Source organism: Eschrichtius robustus, chromosome 5, assembly GCF_028021215.1.
Source record: "Eschrichtius robustus isolate mEscRob2 chromosome 5, mEscRob2.pri, whole genome shotgun sequence".
NCBI classification, from domain to species: Eukaryota; Metazoa; Chordata; class Mammalia; order Artiodactyla; family Eschrichtiidae; genus Eschrichtius; species Eschrichtius robustus.
The window spans coordinates 73,373,980-73,400,974 of record NC_090828.1 but is presented as its reverse complement, the minus strand read 5'-3'; the positions used below and the strand labels follow the sequence as shown (position 1 = coordinate 73,400,974).

At 36.9% G+C, this 26,995-nt stretch overlaps 1 protein-coding gene across 16 annotated transcripts in view; it reads left to right on the top strand.

Moving 5' to 3' along the window:
• Positions 1-26,995, top strand: part of PKP4 (plakophilin 4) — a 245,133-nt gene that overhangs the window by 127,227 nt on the left and 90,911 nt on the right. For 15 of the 16 annotated variants that reach the window (XM_068545071.1, XM_068545068.1, XM_068545069.1 and 12 more), the window contains exon 3: positions 2,259-2,371. The exons of the other annotated variant lie outside the window; for it this stretch is intronic. In XM_068545071.1, the coding sequence (XP_068401172.1) occupies positions 2,259-2,371 (113 nt within the window). The remainder of the gene's footprint in view (positions 1-2,258; positions 2,372-26,995) is intronic. 16 annotated transcript variants of the gene reach the window in all.

Genomic DNA, 26,995 nt, shown 5'->3' with positions numbered 1-26,995 from the left:
ATCAAGTAAACACTGCCACTGCCACCAAGTATAAACATAGTTTGTGTGGAGGTCATTTCCACGTTAGAAACTTGACCTTGAGTCCTACTGCAGGGAGTACAGCAAGAATGTGAAAGAAAGAGAGAAAACGAGCTTCATATATTTTCTGATGTCAGCGTCTTGGTTTCAGCATCCAAGTCACAGTCTGGCATCTTCTCGGCAGAGCCAAAGTCGTCTGTCTCTGCTTCTAAAGGAAGGAATTATGGGACATTAAGTTCCAACCTGTGCCTTCAAGCAGGAAATTTCCCAACTATTTCCTTGAAAGGATGCTCAAGAGGCCATAGGCAGCTACAAATATGATTTAAAAAATCCACTAAAATGTATTTTTTTTCTATGAATGGAAATTTTTTTAATGTTCTAATTTGAAACATGCCTCAATCCTACCCTGGTAACTTTTGGCTACCCCAAAATGAAGAAAACCCTCCAGCCCTCAATCCCTAGTAGCCACTGAACTGAGAACACAAATGTTACGTGATGGCTTGGGGAATATTTTGAGATTCACAGATGGTCCTTTCCTGGCCCAGCTTGATCCAAGCAGCCAGTCTTCCAGGAAAAGATGTGTATAATAAGACAACTGAGTAAAATAATTGAAAGAATGGAAGCATATCACAAAAACTGTGATGCTGTTTAAGGACAAAGAAAGACTAAGTGTGAAGTAAACATAATACTATTTGTCCTTAAAATCAATGATCTTAGCCTGGTACTGAATGTTGTGCAATTATTATCTATCTGGTCTTTTGTTGCCGAACATTTATCAAAAGCCTGTGGTCTAGGAATTGTTAAGCAGATGTAGGCAGTGTCCCACTTACCCATTATGATCCTATTGTGCAATGTACATCCTAATGTACATTGGCATTATTGGGCCAACTATTATTCATTCAGGCACTGCCCTATACGCCCACACCAACGGGGCTCATTAGAAAAGGACTCTCAATACCAGAAAGCAATAAGGAGTTCACGGACTGTTTCTTAAGAATTATTCTACGAATAGTTTGTAGAATTTGCACGGCCAGTGCTGTCAAGTAACTGCACATTTGCCTGATTACACAGGGAGTTAATACACTTTTCAATTAAATTGTTTCTTATTTTTGTTTGCATGGCAAATATATATTGTCATAAATAATACTATGTTGTCAATAATATTATTATTATAAACAAAACTAAGGTAGTTTTATTTCTGATTAGCTCCTAGACTTAGGGTTCATCTGTCTGGTATTTTGAACCAGGAGTCAGTCTCCAATTAAACCACTTACAGTTCAGCATTTGCTTTGAGTAGACTTGTAAGGAGTTAATATGGCACAAGGGAGCTTGAGGTGTTATTGGAGATGTTATTTGTGGCTTAAAGCCTTTAGAGTATACTTGATTTGATTTATAGATATTTTATGGCATGGCCTGCTTTCTATTAATTAAAATCCTGTCAAGATAACAGTGAGATAAGTACAAATATTGTCAAAACATTTCTCGTAGAATAGAATACTGGCCTTCATGATGCATCATAGAATGTAGAATATAATTTCTTGAGACAATCTTTCCAGCTTTTTAATACAATTTTAAATTCTATATTATAGCCCAGACTTTTTCATTATTTTTTCTCTTGTCCCTTCATGCAGTGACACATGAATGCATTTGTGACAATAGGAAAAAATGTGTATTATAGATAAATAATAGCAAGACTTTTTTGTGGGATTGTAATGATTTTTTTTCTTAACAATGGAAAGGCTTTGTATCAAATATGGTCAAGTGATTCTCATCACAGGAATTTACTTCTTTTTTTTCTTTAATGCTGTGCTAACATACAGTGTGAGGGATGGAAGAATTGGCTGTTGAGGATGAAGAGCCTATATTGGTTGGTGTGCCTCTAATGTAGGCACATCGAGTGAGGACTCTGCAAACCTTACTTTAATACATCACTGAAGCAAAAGTACTGTTTGAAGACCTCTTTAGAACCACCACCACCAACAACAAAAAAGGCCAAATAAACGTCTACATGTTTTCAGTTTCAAATGAAGACACATATTCTAGTGCCTTTAAGTTTGTAAAAGCTACAAATTAGTAGGTTGTTTAGGCCCACAGTTCTATTCAAAACCCTAATCTTGTAAGGCCACACTGTAGTGTTACATTACGGGCATGTTCCTGCGTTTCCTGTGACGTACATGAATTCATGTATCTGCCTAAGCAAACCTGGTGCCTTATATGCCTTCTATTTCCTTGAATCACAGGAGCTTCAGTTTCAGCGACTAACCCGAGAACTGGAGGTGGAAAGGCAGATTGTTGCCAGTCAGCTAGAAAGATGTAGGCTTGGAGCAGAATCACCAAGCATCGCCAGCACCAGGTACAGGGCCGATGGCTCTATTTTCTTACAGGCCTTCAAGTCACACCTTATTAAGTTGTCCTAGATGCAGCAAATGATGCTTTTAGTGTTGTCACTGTTAACTGGCCTTCCTGAAATTGATAACAAAAATGTCAGTTTATTCTAATTTTGAGAAGCCTCTTGTAATATTGATTATCCTTCAATCCTGTGGTTGAAGTGCTTTATACAGCACTGGTATGCCTCTCTAGCAAAAAGCTACCATGCTACCTTTAGAAATTTGATTTCTTATATGTAGACAAAGTTAATGAATGTTTTCAACAATTAATTGCTCATTATTTGGCAAAGCTAATTGGCTTTGAAAACCTGATATTGATTTTTTTTAACTAAGAAATATTTCTAAGTGATAACATTTATCTAGCTTTGAAAAACGCATTCAGTTTGCTTGGAGTTTTCTAGAACTCTGGAAAAGTACTATACGAAATAATTACTGTATGAAATAATTGTGTATTCAAATATAGTAAATGTGAAGTAAGTCGGAAAGAGAAAAACAAATATCGTATATTAACGCATATATGTGGAATCTAGAAAAATGGTATAGATGATCTTATTTGCACAGCAGAAATAGAGACACAGATGTAGAGAACAAATGTATGGATACCAAAGGGGGAAGGAAGGTGGGACGAATTGGGAGATTAGGATTGACATATATACACTACTATGTATGAAATAGATAACTAATGAGAACATACTGTATAGCACAGGGAACTCTACTTAGTGCACTGTGGTGACCTAAATGGGAAGGAAATCCAAAAACGGGGGGTTATATGTATATGTATAGCTGATTCATTTTGCTGTATGGTAGAAACTAACACAACATTGTAAAGCAACTATACACCAATAAAAATTAATTTAAAAAAATATATAGTAAATGCAAAACCAGTATATTACTGGAAAAAAGCACATTTAATCACAAGTATTTTATATTTAAATAGCCTCTTATGCTATTTAAAATATCATTAGAATAAAAATTACTGCTACAACTCCAAATGGTGAAATCACTGCTTATGCAATCTGTGGGTTTCTTTCTTAGTATTTACATATTCCAATAAAGCCTACCATAAAATACTTCTGTTGCTTGCATTTTTAAGCTTAGTTTGTTTAATCCTAAGTAGGTATGTGCCCATAGTAACTTGTCTTTCAGTTGTTTCTAACATCGTAATTGTTGTATTTCTCAGTATCTTCTATTATTCATAGCCAAAAAATCCTTGGTGAATACAATGCTGTCTGTAGTTTGTCTTTCCCAGCTGATTGCTATGGATTTAAAATTATTAGGCAGATAAAATTGTCATGAATTTTTCAATCTTTGACCCTTAACAGTTATGCACGTTAGTATGTTTAGTATGGCATAAAGCATGCAAATAAGATCAAGAAAACTTTCAAAACACAGATATCAAATTATGTGATCATTTTTAAGACATCCAGGCAGTTTTTTATAGGAAGAGAAATTATAAGCAAGGTGTAAAATTACAAATCAAAAATTTCTACCTCTAGCTTTGTACTCCTCAATTAGATAATTTATCAAGAAAGTTAAAATTGTCAAAACAAAAATTTGTTTTAATTTTACCCAGTTTTTTTAAAGGATATCTGTATGTTTAGCACCAAAAAGAGCAGTTCACAAGCTAAATAATGTGGTGTTACAGATTTCCAGATTTTTTCAAATATAATTTTACACTATTAGAAAAATTAAATCGGTATTTAAAGAATTCAGTTAAGGCGTTTATTCTGACAATTTTGCCAATTAAACAAACATAGAACTTTTCTCGGTCAACTCCTAGAGATACTTGATATGTCAATAATACAAGTCAATACCTAGAGGAAATGGCAAAGGAGAAAGGAAAATCCCCAGGTACTAGAAATAGAGAACCAAAAGCCAGAGCCACAAGCATTTGAGCTGCCAGTGCAGGAGGCCTGGACACTGTCAAGCCCCCAACAAAGCACTGGAGTCTTAGGTTTAATACCCCTGCAGGGACCAAAGAGTGAGGCCTTACGTGCTCATGGTGGTAGACTTGAACTTGGGAACACTGCATTAAGCCATGACCCTCAAAAGCTGCACCCTTGGACAACCCCAGGCTTGCACGGCATGTGGGTCTGGAGCCCAAATGTAACTGTACGCATTGTTCAGGAATCCCCAGCTGAGAAACTGACATCACCAAAGATGAGCTCACAATCAGATAATAAAAAACTCAAGTCAGAAAAACTCAAGGATGAGTAAGAATCAGCAAGCAGGAGAGCAGGATTTAAAACTTTAAGAACTTGATATCATTGGAGAAAGTCTGACAGGTATGCACAGGAAGACAGGTACAAAGATGCTTATTGTAACATTATTTGCAAAAGTAAAAAATTTGAATCAGGATAGAAATGGGAAGTAAACTGTAGATAAGTAAACTCAAGAGCCATTAAAATGAAATAACTACATGTATCAACGTGAACATCTTTGCAGAACAGACTTTCGAGTGAAAACTACAAGTTGCAAAACAATAGGTATAGGTTATCTTTACGAATATTTTAAAATATACATAATTCTGAATTTAAATAGTGTTTGATTTTGTTTACGAATCAGTGCATCTCTAGTAGAAGTATAAAAAATATTTCGGGATGACACCACTTTAAGATAGTGGTACCTCTAGGGACAAAGGGGAGGAGGAAGCTATCAGGAATTCGGCTTTAGCCAAATCTGTAACATTTTATTTAAGACTGCCATGTGGAACAAACATAACAAAAAATATTAATATTGATATCTGTTCAACAAGGGGGTTGTTGATATATGCATGGCTGTTAGATTATTTTCTGTAGTAAATGTTTTAAAATGTTAAATAATTTTAGGGTTATATAGTTTGAATTAGCTAATTCCATAGGTTCGTTAAAAATCTGTTAGTAAAATACATATTGTGAGTAATACTTATTGTCAGTGATTTGGGGCTTTGTGTCTGGATCTCAGTGCCCAGCTTGGCACCTGGCATGGCACTGAGGCTCAGTCAGACAATGTCGGGTGAGTGAGTGGGTCCTGCAGAAATGGAAACCGGGCTGACCAGAGAAAGAGGGAAAGTATGCGCAGAAGTGTGTATGATCTCGCACTGCGGTACTGGAGTTCCAAGAGGCTTGGTAGTTTCTAGGATGTGTACTAAAAGGACCTAGTGGCTTATGAGGTTGGAAGAGTAAAGCTGGCATTTGATTGTGGAGAACCGGGAACCAGGTGATGATGAGTGTCACCTTCATTAGGTCTGTAAAGGAGACAGGTTGAAACACGTTGCTGTAGTGGGAAGCAGTTGTCCTGAGAGTGTAGGGTGTAGGTCAGAAAGGAGAGAGTCCAGCCAGCAAGACAGGAATCTATTATGGAATCTTAACGGTTATGAGTAAGGTGGGTTTCTTTATTCAGTGAACTCTGGTTGGAATGATAATTGATCCACTTTGATTGCCCTACTCCCGTCTCCTGTTGGATTCTCATGTATTCTTGATGCCCCCAGCTAAGTGCTAACCCGTTCGTACAGCCTTTCCCACAGTTCTCCAGGAAAGTCATCTCTCTTCATCCAAACTCTCATAACTGTTCCTCTGTGCCTGTATTAGCCTCCTATGAGGTGCTAAAGCTCACCACAGCCCTGGCACAGTGCCTGGGGCTCAGCAGGCAGGCACCCTGCTAAGTGTTCATTGAATAAATAATGAAACTTAAGCCCAGTGTGATTTAAGTTCCTCAGGAAAGGATGCCTTACCATTAGGTCACCTACTTGGCATTCACCCTTTCTCATATCTGCCTTCTTCACACGTTTCAGTGTGCTTTTCGGTGGACCTTAAGAAGAACTCTGCTCTGTGACCACCAGGTTTACACACTGGCAAGAGCCCATTAGAAAACAGTGTTAGTGAAGGGAGCAGAGGTTTTTATTGTGTCACTTGAGAGATCCCCCTTGTGCCTGTCAGTCCCCACCATCAGTCTCAGAACCAGAATCTAAAGATACAGAAAAAAGCTCTCAGACCCCAGCCCTCTTTCCCATCAGCCATTTCTGATTTGCTGAAGGAAAATTATAAGTGCCATCAGTGCTTCCAGCCAGGAAACTTCCTTTGGATTCAGGTCCTTCTTCCATGGGAGTAAGTTTAGTCAGCAAGATGGAGGATTTGAAAACTGGTTATCTTTCATATTGTTTGATTTAGATCCTGTGTCAGAGTTGGTAAGGTGATCTGTAAGATTTTATTTTTCCTAGTCCAGATATGATCTCAAAGGGTAAAGAAAAGCATACTTTGATTTACTTTTTCAGTTGTCCAAAGTTCTTGCCATGTTGACCTCACCCTGTGAAGAAGGAGTAGACGGTGGCATGAGGTCCTATTTAATTAATGACTCTAATATTGTACTAAATAATATACTGTAGAGCCCTCTCCCGAATGGCTCTAAAGCCCAGCAATTTGGTTTCCTCACACTTGCAGTACCAAAGATAAATTTTAACCCTGCCATGACATGTTCCCATTTTACAGTACGGAAACTGGGCCTCTGCATGTATTTATTTAGGAAGTGTCATAAAAAGAGAGCTGCACAGCTGCCTTTGGCAGTTCACTTGCAATATACCTTGCTGAGAACGTTAAAAAAAATCTTAATGATTGAAATGATAGCTAGGATTTCTTTTTTTAACATCTTTATTGGAGTATAATTGCTTTACAATGGTATGTTAGTTTCTGCTTTATAACAAAGTGAATCAGCTGTACATATACATATATCCCCATATCTCCTCCCTCTTGCGTCTCCCTCCCACCCTCCCTATCCCACCCCTCTAGGTGGTCACAAAGCACTGAGCTGATCTCCCTGTGCTATGTGACTGCTTCCCACTAGCTATCTATTTTACATTTGGTGGTATATATAAGTCCATGCCACTCTCTCACTTCGTCCCAGCTTACCCTTCCCCCTCCCCGTGTCCTCAAGTCCATTTTCTACTTCTGTGTCTTTATTCCTGTCCTGCCCCTAGGTTCTTCAGAACCATTTTTTTTCTTTTTAGATTCCGTATATATGTGTTAGCATACGGTATTTGTTTTCCTCTTTCTGACTTACTTCACCCTGTATTACAGACTCTAGGTCCATCCACCTCACTGCAAATAACTCAATTTCGTTTCTTTTTATGGCTGAGTAATATTCCCTTGTATATATGTGCCACATCTTCTTTATCCATTCATCTGTCGATGGACACTTAGGTTGCTTCCATGTCCTGGCTATTGTAAATAGTGCTGCAGTGAACACTGTGGTACATGACTCTTTTTGAATTATGGTTTTCTCAGAGTATATATGCCCAGTAGTGGGACTGCTGGGTCGTATAGTAGTTCTATTTTTTAGTTTTTTAGTTTTTAGTTTAGTTTAGTTTTTTAGTTTTTTAAGGAACCTCCATACTGTTCTCCATAGGGGCTGTATCAATTTACATTCCCACCAACAGTGCAAGAGGGTTCCCTTTTCTCCACACCCTCTCCAGCATTTATTGTCTGTAGATATTTTGATGATGGCCATTCTGACTGGTGTGAAGTGATACTTCATTGTAGTTTTGATTTGCATTTCTCTAATGATTAGTGATGTTGAGCATCCTTTCGTGTGTTTGTTGGCAATCTGTATATCTTCTTTGGAGAAATGTCTCTGTAGGTCTTCTGCCTATTTTTGGATTGGGTTGTTTGTTTTTTTGATATTGAGCTGCATGAGCTGCTTGTAAATTTTGGAGATTAATCCTTTGTCAGTCGCTTCATTTGCAAATATTTTCTCCCATTTTGAGGGTTGTCTTTTCGTCTTGTTTATGGTTTCCTTTGCTGTGCAAAAGCTTTTAAATTTCATTAGGTCCCATTTGTTTATTTTTGTTTTTATTTCCATTTCTCTAGGAGCTGGGTCAAAAAGGATCTTGCTGTGATGTATGTCATAGAGTGTTCTGCCTATGTTTTCCTCTAAGAGTTTTATAGTGTCTGGCCTTACATTTAGGTCTTTAATCCATTTTGAGTTTATTTTTGTGTATGGTGTTAGGGAGTGTTCTAATTTCATTCTTTTACATGTAGCTGTCCAGTTTTCCCAACACCACTTATTGGAGAGGCTGTCTTTTCTCCATTGTATATTCTTGACTCCTTTATCAAAAATTAAAATGATTGCTAGGTTTTCTATTAATGACTCTTTGGAAGTAGTAGTCTTCTAAACAAAGTAGCAATAAAAAACCCCATTTCTAATATGATTTTTATTTGGTTTATTTACTGCAAAAAAGCATTAATAACACAAGTAATAACACCAGCAATATCAATATATAATGATCCTTAATCTGGAGTTGATGGTGCTTGTACCCAAAGATGATATATCAGACCACAAATAATCACTGCAAATTGAGAAACCCTGAAGGGAAGCTATGGGATTAGTTAATAGAGAAGCTACAGACTTTCTGCCTTTGTACCAAGTACACTATAGTTACCTGTGCATTTAATAGTTATCTATTTTAATATTTCACCTGATTAAAGATAGGCTATATAAATAGTCAATAAATTATATCTTTTCTGTATTTATACTGAGTATAGTATAGATATTTATATATTTAATTTTTTACCTCATTTAAAGTGGGCCTTGGGATCAGTTAAAAGAGAAAATACCAATTGTCTGCATTTGTTTTGAGTGTACTATAGTTATTTATGTATTCAGTATTTCACCTCATAGAAAGTAGGGTGTGGAATCAGTTTATTGAAAAGTTACAGCACTTCTGCATTTGTACTGAGTACACTATAGTTATCTATGTACTATTTAATATTTTACCTCTCCACATGTATTTGGAACATTTTTAGAAAACACAAAAGCCAACAATGGAATGAGGGAATTGGGGCAAAGATAAAATAAAGACTAGAAAAATAAGATGAAGCCAAGGTTAAAATAGTATACAAAATATATGTTGTTAATATTCCATGCATTGGCTAAAAGTAGAGAGCCACTTTGGCTCTGAGTGTCCTGGTAACCAGGCTAAAGAAAAAAACACTAATGAATTACATGATTCAAAGTGTCTGGAAGATAAAAACAAACCAGGTTGCTCGGGAGCATTTACTGTCCCTGGGGCTGAGACTTGAGTGGTTTCTCTTGTGAGTTGCTGTTGAGAGCGCTGCATGATGAGGCAAACGGCGTCCTCGGTAGTTTCTAAATTATAAAATCAGACTCATGGCGGTTCTTTCTTCTGTTGTTAAATACAATATAAATGGATGGAAAAGCAGCTTAGCTAATAGCAGTTCTCCAGGAGGCCAATTCTGTTGCTCCAGTTTGGCTGGAGGATGATAGTTAGCATATGTAGATGGATGGATCAATTTCGGGTTCTCCAAGCAAGCAGCCTGCCATGATGACTTCTGTCTGCAGAGCTTTTTAGAGTCATGGGTGGCAGTGGCTACCAAGATGTGAGAGGTCCTGTGTTGCAGGTCACCGTGCAGGTGCACGTTGTGCATGCCTTAGCAACAGAAATGGTCCTCAGGGGATGCAGAGGTATGTACAGCGCATCTCAGGAGAATCTCATAGCACAGGCACCTCAGAGGAAAATAATGCCCTTTAAACCTCTTGCCCCCCATGGGCTAAGCAACAACCTTCAAGTCCAAATTTTGATGAATGTAGGATTTATTCTTTTTCTCTTTGCAGTATCATCAATGGAGTGTTTCTCTCACCTTAGCCTGCTTTAGACTTCACTGGATGGGGTGACAGCAAGGGGACTTCCCCTGCCTACCTACACTCCCAAGGGCACAGAAGGGGACAAGTGTGACCAAAGCAGTATTCTAACTTTTTGACTGACTGGAGTTACGTAATGCCCATTTTAGCCAATTTGTAAAGTTCAAGAAAGTATAAAGAGAAAAATCGTAATTCTACCATTCAGAGATAACCACTTTATTTTTATGTCCAGTTTATTGAAGTGTAATTTACTTACAGTAAAATTCACCCTTTGTAGCATACAGTTTTATGATTTTTGGCAGTTTGGCATGTAGTTGTATAACCACCATCATGATTGAAATGTAGAACATTTCCATTAACCCGAAAAAAGAGGCAACCACTTTTTAAAGTTTGCCACATTTCATTCTCTTCAAAAAAAATTTAAGTGTGAGATAATTCCCTCCGGCCAACTTTTTATCTTGTTCCTAAAGTCCCACTTTGGTATGCCAGTTCTAACTTTGAATGGCTCCCACCTGTCTGAGGAATTCTCAAGGAGGAAAGTAGCTTGGAGATGCACCCAAGGGATGCTAATTTAGCGGTGGTTAGAGGTCACTACAGCCTTCCCATGGCAAGCTGCACTCGGTGGGTGCAGGGGACTTGGCCAGGGGAACTACTGCAAGGCACATTCAGTCTTCGAGCGTACAAGACATGGCCTGTGTTGCGTGTTTCATCCAGGCAGAGACATTACACTAGTGATTCAGCTTGGGTAACAGAAACTGTGGAAGGAGAAGAAAATATAGTTCAAATTGAAAAGTCAGTAAATATAAATACGATCATCTCAGAATTAAAGAAATTATTTCTGAAATTTTATAGTGCAGAATTTCAAAACTATTTCTGATAACAGGCTTAGAAATCTTACCATTGCCCAGAAACAGAAACTTCACTTCTCACTTACTTCTAGGTAAGTTGTAGGTGGTAAAGGAGAAAGTTTATTTCTTTGGGACACAGAAATTGGTTCCACATATTTTATATTGTAAGTAAATCATAGCTTGTCTGCTCCTTAAGATGAAGCACTAAATTTTCATTTATATTGAAGTCAAAAAGAGATACTTAAAAGATGGACCTTTTATTAATTGTAGAAAACACTAATGACAACTTCTGGAATTGAAGCTTAGTTTTAAATTTTTGTTTTGATTTTTTGCACATTGTTTTAAAATTTGTTTATGCCATTTGGAAGCAGTTGGCCCCTTCACATTGTCTGTCCTTTAGCTGACTGCCATTGGTGTTAGGCAGTTACTCTAGACCCTGAGAAAAGTCCTGTCCATATCTATCAACTGAATGAGGGGGGAAATGGGTGGCAATATTAAAATTAAATAACTTCACACTCTTCCTAAGATTATCTCTCCCTTTTCAGTTAGTTTAAAGCTCTGCTAAAATAGAATTCTTTATGGTTTCAAAAAAGTCATACAATCTTGACAAATAGTCTTCTTATTGCCACTTAAGAAAAGAACTCTGTTATTTTTTAATGAAAAGATTTGATCCCCTACTACCATTCAGACTTTTTTTTTTTTTTTTTTTTTTTTTTTTACACTTTATAGGCTCATCTGCTAGTGCCCATCAGGCTTCCATTAATACTATTAAAAATTCTAAAAATGCCGTAGGGCTGACAGTAGCCGAAAAGCCTTTTTCATGGGTCAGGTCTTTTCTTCAGCAAATATTTTTAAGTCATTGTGAAATAAACTTTCTCAAATGAAACATTCTTTAAAAATGAAGCGTCTTGGGCTACCCTGGTGGCACAGTGGTTGAGAATCTGCCTGCCAACGCAGGAGACACGGGTTCGAGCCCTGGTCTGGGAAGATCCCACATGCCGTGGAGCAACTAGGCCCGTGAGCCACAATTACTGAGCCTTCGCATCTGGAGCCTGTGCTCCGCAACAAGAGAGGCCGCGATAGTGAGAGGCCCGCGCACCGCGATGAAGAGTGGCCCCCACTTGCCGCAACTGGAGAAAGCCCTCGCACAGAAACAAAGACCCAACGCAGCCAGAAATATAAAAATAAATAAATAAAAAATTTTTAAAAAAAAATGAAGAGTCTTTGCAAAAATTGAATGTTTGTGTTTTGACAGCTTATTACTTATTTAATGTACTGCTTCAGGAAGATGCTTGATAAAGTTCTGTCCCTTTGACCTTCAGTGCTCTCACTGGCCAAAACCCGAGTTTTTTAAATAGTAGTTTTATTGAGATATATTTCATATATCATAAACTTCATACTTTTAAAGGATATGATTCAGTATTTTTTAGTATATTCATAGAGCTATGCAATCATCACCACTATCTAATTTTAGAACATTTTCACCATGCCCAAAAGAAACCCTCTACCCATTAGCACTCCTTCCCCATTTTTCCTTCCCACCCCAGCCCCTGAGAACCAGTTATCTATTTTCTGTCCCTATGGGCTTGCCTCTTCTGGACATCACCTATATATGGCATCATATAATACATAGCCTTTTGTGACTGGCTTCTTTCACTTAGCATGATAATTTCAAGGTTCATCCATGTTATAACATGTATCAGTTCTTCATCCTTTTTTATTTCCAAGTAATATTCCAGTGTATGGCTATACCACATTTTGTTTATTCTTTTATCACCTAATGGGCATTTGTGTTGTTTCCACTTTTTGGTAATTGAGAATAATGCTACTATGTCTCAGGTTTTAAGAGGGGAAAATCCCAAGGGTTTTGCTCCAGGCATTCGTAGTTTGGGGCTGGGGAGAGGCACTGAGAGTAGCAAGGATTCCCCTTAGCCTCTCTATCCATCTTCCTACTCCCTCACAGGGGCTCGCCGTCTTTTCTTTCTCCTTTGCTCTCTGTTATGGTAAATCCTTGTATATTGCTGAGCTAGCTGAGTTAGTTTTAAGTGCATAGTAGGTAAGCTATTTGGGAGTCCTCTGATGTTTATCAGAATATAGTTCATCAGGTTTCCTTTCTTAGCATTGTATTTGGTCACTAGTGACTCTTAATAGTCAAACAAATAAAAGCTCTTTATGTTCAAATTTCTTAGTATTGTATTTGGTCACTAGTGACTCTTAATAGTCAAACAAATAAAAGCTCTTTATGTTCATTTGGAATTCAGACTAAATGAAGAATAAACTATTTGATATTTGAATGTAATTATCAGGAACCCTCTTTGGGATCTCTACAGTGAATATTTATTAAATGGATGCTCTTCTGAGCAAATTTCGTGACACTGAATGTTTATGATGCAACTCTCCTGTGTTAACACAGTAAAGAGTAACACATCTGAAAGATACAAATGAGTCTGTGGCTGACCTGCATCTCTCCAGAAGTCGTTTTCTGGAGCAGTTTGCTGAAGCACAGTTCTTCCAAAAAGCATTTTAATTGCTACTGCTCATTGCCATTGTGATCACAAGCCTGTTTCATCTGGGACATACAAATCCAAGTGGCAACTATCTCTACACATTTGAATTAAACTTACATAAACTAAGTCTTATGTAGGGCATGAGCCCAAGGTAATTCAACCAGTATTCCATTAAGGTAACCTGTTTTAACCTAAGAATGTGACCACGTTGAATTTGAATTTTAAGCCAAGTAGTTTTCATAAATATTAGAATCTTTTATGGACCTAGAACATTATACAACAAAATGTCTTAATCATAGTGAATAAATATTTCAAAATGAATTACCTGTTTCTTAAACTGAGCATTTTAAAATGTTAAGTTGGAGATATGGTTAGAAGGAACCACAGAAAGAGATCAAGTTTATAGTTCAAAGTCTATAGCATCAAAGTTTCAGATTAAGACTATTTTGTTTGGGTAAATATGGAGGCAGCCCAGCTGTATGGATTTTCCTAATTAATGAAGAGGAAAATACTTTTTAAAATTCAGAAGCCCATGCATCTAAAATATATGTACCATGCCATTATTTAATTATTTATTAAAGAACTGTTTTAATTTAAATAACATTATTTCATTTTCTGTAATTTTTCATAGTTTGCATTCTATAATTACTATTCCTAAAATATGTAACAGTGATGAATTATTGAATCAATACAAGAATTATATTACTAGTCCCCACTCTTAGTCATTAGGTTTTTTTTTAACGATGTGTATATTTTGATAAATTATAAGGTAATTTAAATAGGCCACATAGTATATATCAGGATGCTTTTTGGAAAAATTTACCTTTACTGCTTTATAGGAATTAATAATTACTTTAATCCTATATTTTCTTATTACTTATTTTGTACTTTTTAATCTATCTTGAGAAATGTGAAAAATACTAAAAAGCACAGAGAATGATATAACAAAAATTTAAGTACATCCCAGAATTGAAAAGCATCGATAATTCATCATTTTGGCTTTTTTATATAAAAATATATTAAACATAAAATTCAAGACCTCTTTGCCCCATTCTCCCTTCCCAATAGGCATTAACTAGTATATAGTCTTACTTTGTGTACTTTTATATAATATACATACATCATTAACATCCATGGCCCATGTTTTGTGTGTTTTTTTAACATACACAAATGGTATAATCTATGTGTCATTATGCATCTTGATTTCTATACTCAGTGTTTGAGATCTATTCATATTGATGTGTGTAGATCTAGTTTATTTTTTAACTGCTGTTATATATTTATGTCGTAGAATATTAAACTGTTTGCCCATTCCCCTATTGAAGAACATTTAAGTTCCACTTTTAAGTATTTTAAGTAATGCAGCAGTGAACATTTGGAGACTTATCTCCTGGTTTACATGTGTGAGGTTCTAGAAGAGGTATCATTAGAAGTAGAATACTTCGGGCATAATGAATGCATGTTTTCAATTTTTCTAGATCTTGCTGAACTGCTTTCTCAGGTACCTCAACAATTGCACCCTCTCAAGCAGTGTGTGAAAAAGTTCCAGGTTCTCTCTCTTTCTCTCTCTCTCTTTGCTTTTTTGGCCAACATTTAGTATTAGGCAGGATCTTTAAATTTTACCAATCTAATGTTATCTCATTTTACTTTGCATTTTCTTGATGACTAGTCGGGTTAAGTATCTTTTCATATCCTTATGATCCATTTGCATTTCCTCTTCTAGTCATATCCTTTGCCCATTTTTCTAATGAGTAGTTTGGTTTATTTATTTATTTTTGGTTCTATCATTAGTTTTATCGAGCTGAAATAACTCTGGGATATATCAATACATCTAAAATAGTACAGGCCTTGGTACATCACAACACAAAGTATACCATATTAATCTATTTTTAGAATATAAATCTTTAGTATTATGACAAGTATGTAGGAGAAACAACCCTCTGTATGTGATATATAATAATGGATCTCAAATTCTCCAAATCTGCCCAGACAGATGATACTAACATTCCTTTCTCTTTCTATGTCCACATTTCCTTTAGTGACTGCATCTATTTTCTTCTGCAAAGGTTTATGATGTCTTCTCTAAATTCACTCAATAAATAGTTATGCCTTTGCTTTACTGTAGAGATACAAAGATACAGAAACCTGGAATTTCCAGTCTAGTAGAAGGGAACATTGTGTGTAATTTAGCCATATGACAAAGTACCTTGGTAGCAGCATAAAATGTATGTCTATATTTTATTATTTTTATTTTTGAAGAGCACTGTGTTGATCAGATTACATTGTCCTGGCTCTATCCAGGGAGGCCTTGCTTTGGTGTCTTTGATTCTCATATCCTTAGGTGAAAATACTTCTTTGTAATTATATTAGAGGGAAGAGAACAATAGCCATTGAGCACCTATTATATAATAAACATTTGTGCTAGTCAATGTTTTATACCCATTATCTGCTTATTGTTCAAGGGTTTCCACAAAGTTTGTTTTTGTGTTTTAGTCTGCTTTGGTTTTTATTATTATTGTATACCTGATTTTAACATTAAGATGATATTTTCTCCTAAAAATAGTTTTATTCTATTGGTTTTCCACTGGGGTGTCAAGAATTCGTTTGAGGAAACTTGGGCAACCCACTTACCTCCACTCCACCGCTCCAGATAGACACAGTCTATATCAAAACTGCTTGCTATACAAAGATAAGTAGAAAACCCCTAGCCCCCAGCCCCATCTCCACTGCCACTATTTTGTCTCTCCTTCGTAGAAACTTTGGAGTGGCTTCTATTTTCTGTTTTTGGTTGATCACAGACATATTACAAGAAGTCATGTAGGTATTAATTCAAAGATTCTAGAAAACAATCTTGAAAAACATTGCCACTAATGTACTCTCTGCAGTTCATTATTTGGGATGGGGGGGGGCGGCAGTTTGCCATTCCTTCATCTAATTCCTTTACTCTCCATGAAATAAAGGAAGGTTGGTGTTAAGTTCCCATTCTCATTACCATTTGGCAGGTTAAGGACACAGAGGGGAAAGACTGCTGTGTGTGATGAGATGTTTCCTCAGCCCTTCAGAGATCTACTACTGTATACGCTCTAAGCCAATGATGCATAGAAAAGGAAATTGGAAATGTGATTATCCACCTAAAAGTGAGAGCCATCCATTAGTGCATTTTTAGCCGTTAATCAGCTTGCCATAAAAATGAACATGGCATGTCTGCCAAGGGCGGGGAAAAACAACTGACAAGTTTGCCAGACTTTGTAGTGACTAAATTGTTATTATAGCTATCCTCCCTGAGGCTTCACAATCTATTTAATAACGAATCAATCTAATCTGTTTTTTGCATAGATTTTTCTGCCCTGCTGTTGTGTTACTCCCCAGTTAAATAGGGAGAAAACCACTCTAAAACTGAAGAGGAAGAATGCCTGTAGGCTACAGATTAGCATAGCTTAAAAATCTTATATTAAACAATTACACATTTTAACCACTGTCAGATAGTTTAGATACAACATTTGGTTTGCATTATTGGACTGCTTATAAGCCAAGGAGGAATGTCTTTAGGGTATACATGTTTATTTCTTCTAGCCTTTTTTGTATTGGAAAAGAACAAATAACAGCCAGTTATTCTAGGATCCTGTGATCTGTTGTTTCTGCTTTAGAACATGCCAATTAAAGGTTGATCTACCCCCAGCTTTAGTTACATTATCCATAATGAGGCTATTTGAGCCACAGAGAAAATTCAAGCAAAATTATCAATGATCATCTAAGAACTGGTGCTTAGGAAGTACAAAATACAGGTTTATATCTATTTCCCGAGCAGCATTAGCAAAATAATTTTCAGTAAAGACTTATTTGTAAATAGTAAGTGAAACAGTATTGTTTTCCTTATGAACATAAATACAAAGGTAGAAACTACTATTGACCAGAGTAGTACATTAAAACAAAGTCTAGAAATTAAAATCCTGGGTGAGTTTTTTTTGCAACCACTGACAAAACAATGTATTTACATCAATGATCATCAATGGCTGCTAAAATCTTTAGCTGAAAAAATGATGAGAAACTTTACAATAAATGGATCAGGCTGACAGCACCTGAACTCACTGATCTAAGATAGATGTTCTACAAAACAAAAGATAGAAGTTTTGGCCTTCTGAAATGATGCAATGGGGAGTGCATATCATCACCTAGGATGCATTCTTGCCTCCAAATTGCTCAACCACCTAGATATAAGTACCAATTCATAGGAAATCAGAGACAGAGGAACAGGTTAAATGACACTTTGCTGATGCGTTAGTTAGATCCAGTCTATCGGGAATTTTGCAAGGCAACTGAAATCGTTTCAAACAGGGAAAAAATGATGTAAGAGGGAGGGTGAGACTGCATGAAAAGAAATTTTTAGAGACATAGCAGCCAAATACAATGTGTAGACATTGTTTTGGTCTTGATTCAAGCAACTGTTTTTAAAAATTCAAACAGGAACTTTGAATACTGACTAGATATTTGTTGATATGAAGAATTTTACTGGTAATTTTTTTAGGTGTGATAATGTTATCACATTATAGGTTATAGTCTTTTAAAAGTCTCTATATTTAGAGATACATCTAAAGTAATAAGATGCCTGAGACTTGGTTCAAAATAATCTAGTAATGCACAGAAAATAGTGGGTAAAAGTATAGATGAAGTAAGTGTTGACCACATGCTCCCTTTTATTTGTTGAAGCTGGGTGATGAATCCATAGGGGGTTCATTATACTGTTTTCTTTTATATATCAGTGAGTGTGTGTGTTTTAAATGCTGTATAACAAAAAGTTTAAATATTAAGTGATCCAGCTCTTAATTTTCTGACTGAAATTATAGTTAAAACTTTTTTTTTTCATTTTTATAAAGTTAGGAAGGTCATATTTTTAAAAATCTGAGTGGTAGATGTTTTCTTCAATAGTTTAAATGAAGAATATTTATTTAAGTTAAATTAGACTATGAATGTACACAGTATGCTCCATACACTTTGTAATGCCTTTTCCATCAATAATGTTGGCTCACTGTGGCAATGAATGGGAGAGGGAGCAAAGAGGGGAAAGAAGGATAAAGCAGACCAACCACTTGTGTCACGTTGCGAACCATTGTTCCTCTTTTCATTCATATTTCTTAAAAGAAGAATGCTGGGCTTTAATAGCTAGGAATTTAACAGTCTTGTCCAGCCACTTGTCCATTTGTCGTGGAGAGTGCCTGAGCAGTGTTTATGGCTCACGCATTATATATCAAGAATTCTGTTTGAAGAGACTTTACTTTCCATTGTCATTGTTGTCATTCCTTCTCATTCATTCTAACAGGCCTTTTTCCGTTTCACTCCCCTATTCAGTAGTTTGGAAACCCTGCATAATTATGTGTGGGGGGATAATAGAGAAGAGAAGGAAACAGGGTGGGAAAGGGGATGTGGGACAAATTAGGGATCCATGAGAGCTTTCAGGGGAGATTTAAAACATTCTAGAAGCACTTTGCTAGGTTCGTTAAGTCTTACTACCTAGAAGCCTAGCATATGCTCCGCCAAATGTTGACTGTATCCTTATGTATCCATTCTTCTTCCTGGACAGTTAGTTATTGATGATGCGGGGTCTGTACTCTACCCCACGTGTGAATTCATTCCTCCTTCAGCACTAAAACAGCTATTTTTGGTGCTTGTCCATGAATCAAGAGCTGAAAATGCTATTACAGGGAGAAGCATTATTTTCTCAAAAAGCAAAGCAGATCTTTAAGAAATATATCATGTTCTTCCTTTTCACACTCATAATGAAAAATTTCCTCAGAAATTACAGAAACTTGACTGTTTATAAAAATTTTTTAATAAAATCTTCTGGGTAATCAATGGACAGAAAGTGAATATCATTCTTTAGACACACACCAAATTTGATAATGTCTTTACATGAGTATCAAAGAATCGTATATGAATATATCATTTGCTTTTGAATGCCTAAACAGGATAAATGATCAGAGCGGTCGGTACACGTTTAATAAAACATTTAATTTTATGATATCTTAAAGTTGCTTTTAAGTGAATTTTTATATAGGCTTTTCAAAGCATTTTACATCCTAAATAATATTCAAAATGAAATTGTACACGTCATAAACAGAACTGTTTATAATGAGGAATTTTAAGGGTTTGGGATGTCAGCCAGTGTACCTCTTACTACAGATCTCTACAGCTTAGTCCCATGTTAACTCTGTGCTCCATCTCCTGTAGCGCAAGTAGAAAAACAGGATCCTCGCGCTGCTTCTTACCAGTGCCAGCTTTATTTAAAAATGTAAGATTTGAATTGTTTTACATATTTCTAAAAGGAGTATATTTGTGTGTGCTCTTTCTTTTTTTTTTTTTTTTTAATCTTAAATTTTAAGAAATGTTTTCCTTTTCTGTTTCTTTGCCTTTGGAAGAATTTGAAAGAACAGAAATGAGGGAGACAGTAGCATTTTGTAGACCTCAACACAAATAATTCACAGTAGCCCATCTATTCTGAGGCTTGACCCTTTGCCTAAATAGCATCCTAAGTTATGGCAGAATACTTAGGAAAGAGAGTTTGGTTTTGTATTTAGTCATTTTACTGTTTTCCTCTCAGTTGCTTTCACTCTTTCAAATGTCCACTGAAATGTTAGAAAACCCTTCTATTCTGATTTCTACTTTTACTGGTTGGAATACCTGTTGTGGGATGGGTTTAAACAGAAGTCATGCTTCCTGTATAATTTATGGAGATACCAGAGGGAACTGTTTGTCTCATTTTTGTCTTGTACGACATTCTTTTTGATCTTCCCCTTCCCATGTGGTCCTCTGGATCTTTTATTCATAGATTCAAAGCAGTAACACAAAATGCTTTTGTCAAAGAATATTTAACATCTTCTAAAATGTGTGTTCACCTCTAGTCCCTGTGAAAGTTACTTGAATTGTTTAAAGGGCTAATCTGATATTTCCTGTTCCTTTAATGTTTTTGCTGTGCATCAAGTACATAACTTTCTCTTTCAGAGACTGGCTGTAATATTATTTATTTTTACCTTACCTTTTCCTGGAATCCATTTTAGACAGATGTTATAAAGTTCCGAAAATATGGTAAAGTGGCACGAGGGAGGAGTGGAATGAAGAATTGAGTAAACAAGGGTGAGAACAAAATAGAGCCAGTCATGAGACCAAAAATGTTCACCACAATGTTCAGTTATACATTTTACTCTAAACTTGCTAGCAGCCAGTGGAAAACCAAGATTGCACTTTTATACCACCCTTTGCTGTTCCTCATTATTTTTTAAAGACTGAAATTGTAAAAGCATATTCTGAGAGCGTGGCCAGTTTTTTCAGGTGAAGTGTCACTGCGCAAGGAGTATGTGGGTCAGACTGTAAGCCTTTGACCTCTCCCGTGTTCCATGAAGCCTCAGGCCTGCCTTCCTGCAGCCGTCTTGCTTGCTCCTTCTGTTGGTCACCCAGATGATTGTGACAAGTGAGTGCAGGTGGACGGGCACATATCCATCACCATGCATGGAAGGGAACTCAGGGCTCATGTCCTGTTGCTGATGGCTCAGGAGCAGCTGCATTCTACGTGAAGGACATCATTTTTAATTCAAGTGCCTTTTCTTTAACCTCAGTGTCACCTTCAGACATATAAATAATTATGAAAAGAGAGCCTTTGCCCTGTCTCATTTTTTATGCCTTGCTCAGTTCAAATTACAGGCATATGCCATTTTCAGGGGCAATTTAAAACCGTAACACACAAAAATAATAATAAACTACAATTATGGGCATGTTGTCATGGTTTCACTTTTCCTGACTGCTGGTATCAAGTGGTCCTTTGGCAGGAAGAAGGAAATGAGTCTCCATCCAATAGAAAATTTTCTAGAGTCTGAGAGCACAATAAAGAGGACACAGAAAGAAGCCTCAGTCCTGAAAAATCATAAATTTGGACTAAGAGCTTTTGGTTTTGGTTTTGTTGAGATTGATTATGAATAGACAATAAGTAAATTTGGAAGAGGCTCCCAAAAATGTAGTAAAATACTAAGAAGGATTGCTTTCTAAGTATTACTGCTAAAATATCCTTATTATCTAAATGCTAGTGATTTGTCAAACTAGGGTCCTCAGAGCCCCTTAGGAAAAATACCGTGGTGAGTAGGGATAGCCGTCTGCCTCCCAGCTCCCCTCCTCTGCTTCGGCCAGGCAGAGCCGTTCACCTTCATCGTCTGTGGTACATATTGGCCTTCCCGTCTTTGAGTTACTGAAATAGCCTAGTGGAAGAATAGCTATCCACAGCTGTCTCAGGAAGAATAAGCATAATGTATTTAATTTTGTCTAATTGCTCTAGTTCTGGCAGTAAGACAGAGTACGTCTCTGTTTAATGTAAAGGACTTATTTCTTAGTTAATTCTCTTTTTCTAAAGATAGATTTTATTCATTTTTTTAAATTTTTGTTTATTTATTTTTGACTGCGTTTATTTATTTTTGGGTCTTCATTGCTGCACACGGCTTTCTCTAGTTGCACCGAGCAGGGCTACTCTTCGTTGTGGTGCACGGGCTTCTCCTTGTGGTGGCTTCTCTTGTTGCGGAGCACGGGCTCTAGGTGCGCGGCCTCAGTAGTTGTGGCATGCGGGCTCAGTAGTTGTGGCTCGCGGGGCCTAGAGCGCAGGCTCAGTAGTTGGGGCACACGGGCTTAGTTGCTCCGCGGCATGTGGGATCTTCCCGAACCGGAGCTCGAACCCGTGTCCCCTGCATTGGCAGGTGGATTCTTAACCACTGCGCCACCAGGGAAGCCCTTAGTTAATTCTTATCTAACTAAAAGGGAGAGATGAGGTCCTTGTTTCCCAAACATAAGAAAAACAAAACTGTTAAAACCTATCAGTTTCCTATTGTTAGGTGGTATGAGTTCTTGGAACATCAGAAGATGGCTCATGGCACTGGAGAGCCCTTGATTCCATCTTAGGCTTCTAGACCCCACTTCTCACCATGCTAATTATGAGTATAAAATGAACTCAGGAACATTCTTGCCAAGGTCAAGATGAGGAGAAATTTGACCTGCTTACATGGTGAATGCTTTAAAACCTGGGACTTTCACAGGCATTATCTTCAAAAAGTGCCTTTCTCAAGCATAAATTCAAGAGCACTCAAGAAAGCTAAACCACAGAATGAGCTTTACCCAGATAAGAACTCACAAAAAACTAACGGAGTATTTTACAAATGCATTAACAGAAACTGGGTAAAGTTTTATATGTACTAATTAAAAGGAAAGTCAAAGCAATACTAGATAGAAATTTTAAAAGCCTTAAAAGTGTGGTATGATGTTATCGCCGTATCATAATTTAAGATTTAATTATAGTTAATGAAGATAGAGAAATTTAAGTATTGGATAGAATGGGTTACTCCATGAAGGGAATTTATTTTAAATTTTATCTGGTAGCACTCCAAATAGAGACCAAAAGTTGAGAATCATTAGTAGTTATTTTGCCAGATTCTGGCTGAGAAAATCCTAGGTGCATAATAGGAAATCTGGAGTGACCTGTGGATTATGGAGCCTAGCTTTCATACCTAAGAAGATTCTGAAGCGGTTCATTAAAAAGTAATCTGTAATGCCTAGAGGATAGCTGGGTAGTAAGTAATTTCAATATGAATTAATCACCTAAAATAAAAACCCAAACAAACCAACTTTTTATTTTTTAACTGAGAAATGGACCTTGGAATCAAGTGAAAGTTGGACTTATAAATATTAGAGCAATGGATTACAAAGGCAGTTACAAAAAACCAATAATGAGCTGCCAGAATTTTTTTCATAATGGATTTAGAATCCAGAACATTTGCTAATGGAATAACTTCAGTTAGTAATGAATTGGTGGAGAAGGAGAAAAATGCATTTTGGAATTTATTCCAGCTCCTGAGATTTCATCTGTAAGCATGTGGTAGTTCTTAAATTCAAGAGTTAACGTGTGCAGAAGAAATACAGAACTTTTTTTTAATTGAAGTATAGTTGGTGTATAATATTATGTAAGTTACAGGTGTATAATGAACTGATTCGCAATTTTTAAAGGTTATATACTCCATTTACAGTCATTATTAAATACTGGCTATATTTCCTGTGTTGTACAATATATCCTCTTAGCTTATTTATTTCATACATAATGGTTTGTACCTCTTTATCCCCTGCCCCTATCTTGCCCCTCCCCTCATCCCTCTCCCCACTGGTAGCCACTGGTTTGTTGTCTATATCTACGAGTTTGTTTCTGTTTTGTTATATTCACTAGTTTGTTGTATTTTTTAGATTCCTCATATAAATGCTATCATACAGTGTTTGCTTTCTCTGTCTGACTCATTTCACTTAGCATAATACCCTCCAAGTCCATCCATGTTGCTGAAAATGGCAAAATTTCATTCTTTTTTATGGCTGAGTAGTATTCCATTGTATATATGTATATATACACCACATCTTCTTTATCCAGTGTTGATGGACACTTAGGTTGCTTCCATATCTTGGTAATTGTAAAGAATGCTGCTGTGAACATTGGGGGTGCATGTATCTTTTCAAATTAGTGTTTTTTGTTTTTTTGGATATATACCCAGGAGTAAATTTCTTTGTCATATGGTAGTTCTATTTTTAGTTTTTTTGAGAAACCTCCACACTGTTTTCCACAGTGACTGCACCAATTTACATTCCCACCAACAGTGTACAGGGTTCATTTTTCTCCACATCCTCACCAACATTTGTTGTTTGTGTTCTTTTTGATGATAGCCATTCTGACATGTGTGAGGTGACATCTTATTGTGGTTTTAATTTGCATTTCTCCAATGATTAATGATGTCAAGCATTTTTTCACCTGCCTGTCGGCCATCTGAATGTCCAGAAATACAGAACCTTTGTGTGGAACTCAACATTTATGGTCAGAGCTCAAAATAGTAAAACTAATAGGAAAGTCAAGAGTAAAAAGTCAGGCCAGCAATGTACACATACAGTTTTGAAAATATTTATAGTAAGATTAATGAACATATGATCAATGAGAGTTCATCTATTAATTACCTCTGTTCAGTAAAGGAAGATCACCTAAGGGTCATTTTAGAAAAAATATTGTGAAAGAATATGTTGTAATAGTGAAATACATAGATTATGTAATGCTGCTAAATTGGGGTGGTTTACACAACCATTTGAAGAGGTCGTCGTAATACAGAGGGGAGACGTGACATGTCAGGTTTATCTGCACATGTGGACTATTATATTGATGGTCTCCCAAACTGGCTGATTTCTAGCACTTTATAATTTTTGATCTGTGGGAACTGAAGCAAATTCTTGAATATAACAGTACATTTCACATTGCTACATACCTCTTCCCTCGGAGGCTTCATGTTCAAATTCCTACCTGGGTAGTCCTAATACCAATTTACCTCATTTTCACAGGTAAGTAGAAGGAGAGCTGGGTCTTGTTTTTATTTTTTATTTTTTTTATTTTTTTATTTTTTATTTATTTATTTATTTATTTATTTTTGGCTGTGTTGGGTCTTCGTTTCTGTGCGAGGGCTTTCTCTAGTTGTGGCAAGCGGGGGCCACTCTTCATCGCGGTGCGCGGGCCTCTCAACTGTGGTGGCCTCTCTTGTTGCGGATCACAAGCTCCAGACGCGCGGGCTCAGTAGTTGTGGCTCACGGGCCTAGTTGCTCCGCAGCATGTGGGATCTTCCCAGACCAGGGCTCGAACCCGTGTCCCCTGCATTGGCAGGCAGATTCTCAACCACTGCGCCACCAGGGAAGCCCGGTCTTGTTTTTATTTTAAAAGACATGTTTCACACTTTGGGTTGTTATAGATATGTGAATGCTTCTTCAATCATAACACTGCTGGACTCATCAGAGTACTCTCTTACAGGTTTCTGCCTTTAAGATCAGCCTTTCAAAAGTCTCTTGACACCTTGCCTTTGAGGGGCATGTGATCCAGTGGGGGAGTCACATGCGTACAGTAATGAGTAATTACAAGACAATTGTGAGCATGCAGAAGGCAAAGGCTTTGCCTCTTGTCACCATTATACCCCAGCCTCTAACAATGTCTGGAACTCAGTAGATGATCAATAAATATTTGTTGGATTGATTCCTATAATATTTACAATAGACATCTTTTCTATAAGATGTAGAAAGAGCCAAAATCTCCTTGGTAGAATGATTGAAACAATTTCTAAAATAACATAGGATTAGCCTTAATAAAGAGCAACCCAAAAAGTTAAGGTCAGCTATCATTTATTTAGCATCCTATTCAATGCTGGTCGGATGCAGATAGAATTAAGACACAATCTTTACCCTCAAGAGAGCTATAGTCTGGTAGTGGAAACAGGTAAACAAATCCTGCAATTACAATCATATGAAAAACAAAACTCGAGATAGATTAATGGGTACATTCTTGATGTAAAGGAAGAAGTGATCAACTTTCATCAAGCTAATTCTCGAAGGATGATTAGTGCTCACCAGAGAGGACGCTGTGGAGGGTGTGTGGTCTAGACAGTGGTACACACCCATGCTCTATTCATAAATCAAATAGTTTCTAGAATATTCATTCCAGTAATTCCTGTCCTTTAATGCCAAGTGAAATTTGTTTTTGGCTGTGCTTAATTTTTTGAACTACTAATAGGGGTTCACATTATTATGGCTGTGTGTGTACACATATGTGTGTGTATAAAATTTCTTAACACAGTGACTTTTTTAAATAAAACAGTGAAATAACTCGGATTCTGTCCCAGTTCAGTGTATCTTATAGGAGAATAATGACAGTAGCCTGCACTTTACTAGTGATAGAAAGAGCCCCATGTAGACCAGGGAGAAGGTGAGGGAAATGACATGGTAAAGTTACTGTGTAGCTCCATCAAATTCTCCACTCCCCCGTCCCCTCCTGTTTACCTACTGCTGTCCACTTAAGCTCACATCTGACACAGTAGGAAATCAGGAGGAAATTGAGTAGTGACAATTTAGACCATTTTCCAAAGATATTCCTGTTATTAAGTGATACAAAGTGAAGATAAACTTACAAGTGTTCCATTTCATGGGTGTATGGCATATATATTGTTACACTGTACCACATATACCATTCTGGAATTTGTGTAATTCTGAGTTTCCAGACTGTGTTCCTACATATTCTACCCCCAAAATAGCACTGGAAGCGTGGAGCAGCCTGGTATGTGAGGAAACTGCAAGTAATTAGAAGTGCCTAGAATGTAGGTTTGTGTGGGAAAGGGCAAACGGGAAGGAACCAGGTGGTGGAGGGCCTTCTGTGCCATACGAAGATGTTTGAATCTCTGCCATACTAACTAAGATGTTTGAAATTTATCCTGTAAGGATCTGTTGTGCGTTAGCATCAGGAGAATTTCAGGTTTGAATGTTTTCAGATTTGAAAAATCACTGTAGCAGCAGCCTGGAAGAGAGCCTGAAAGGATGAGAAATCAAAGCCAAGCAGACAAGTTAGGAAAGAGACTGAAAGAATGATCCAGCCAAAAGACTATGAGAGGATGAAGGCCTGAACTGTGTCCTTGGTGGTAGGGATGAATTCAGAGGGTGTATGTTTTGAGTGAGCGCCATGTACCAGATACTGTCGTAGGTTCTGGAAGTGTATCTGTGAACAAGGCAGACTTCCCTGCCC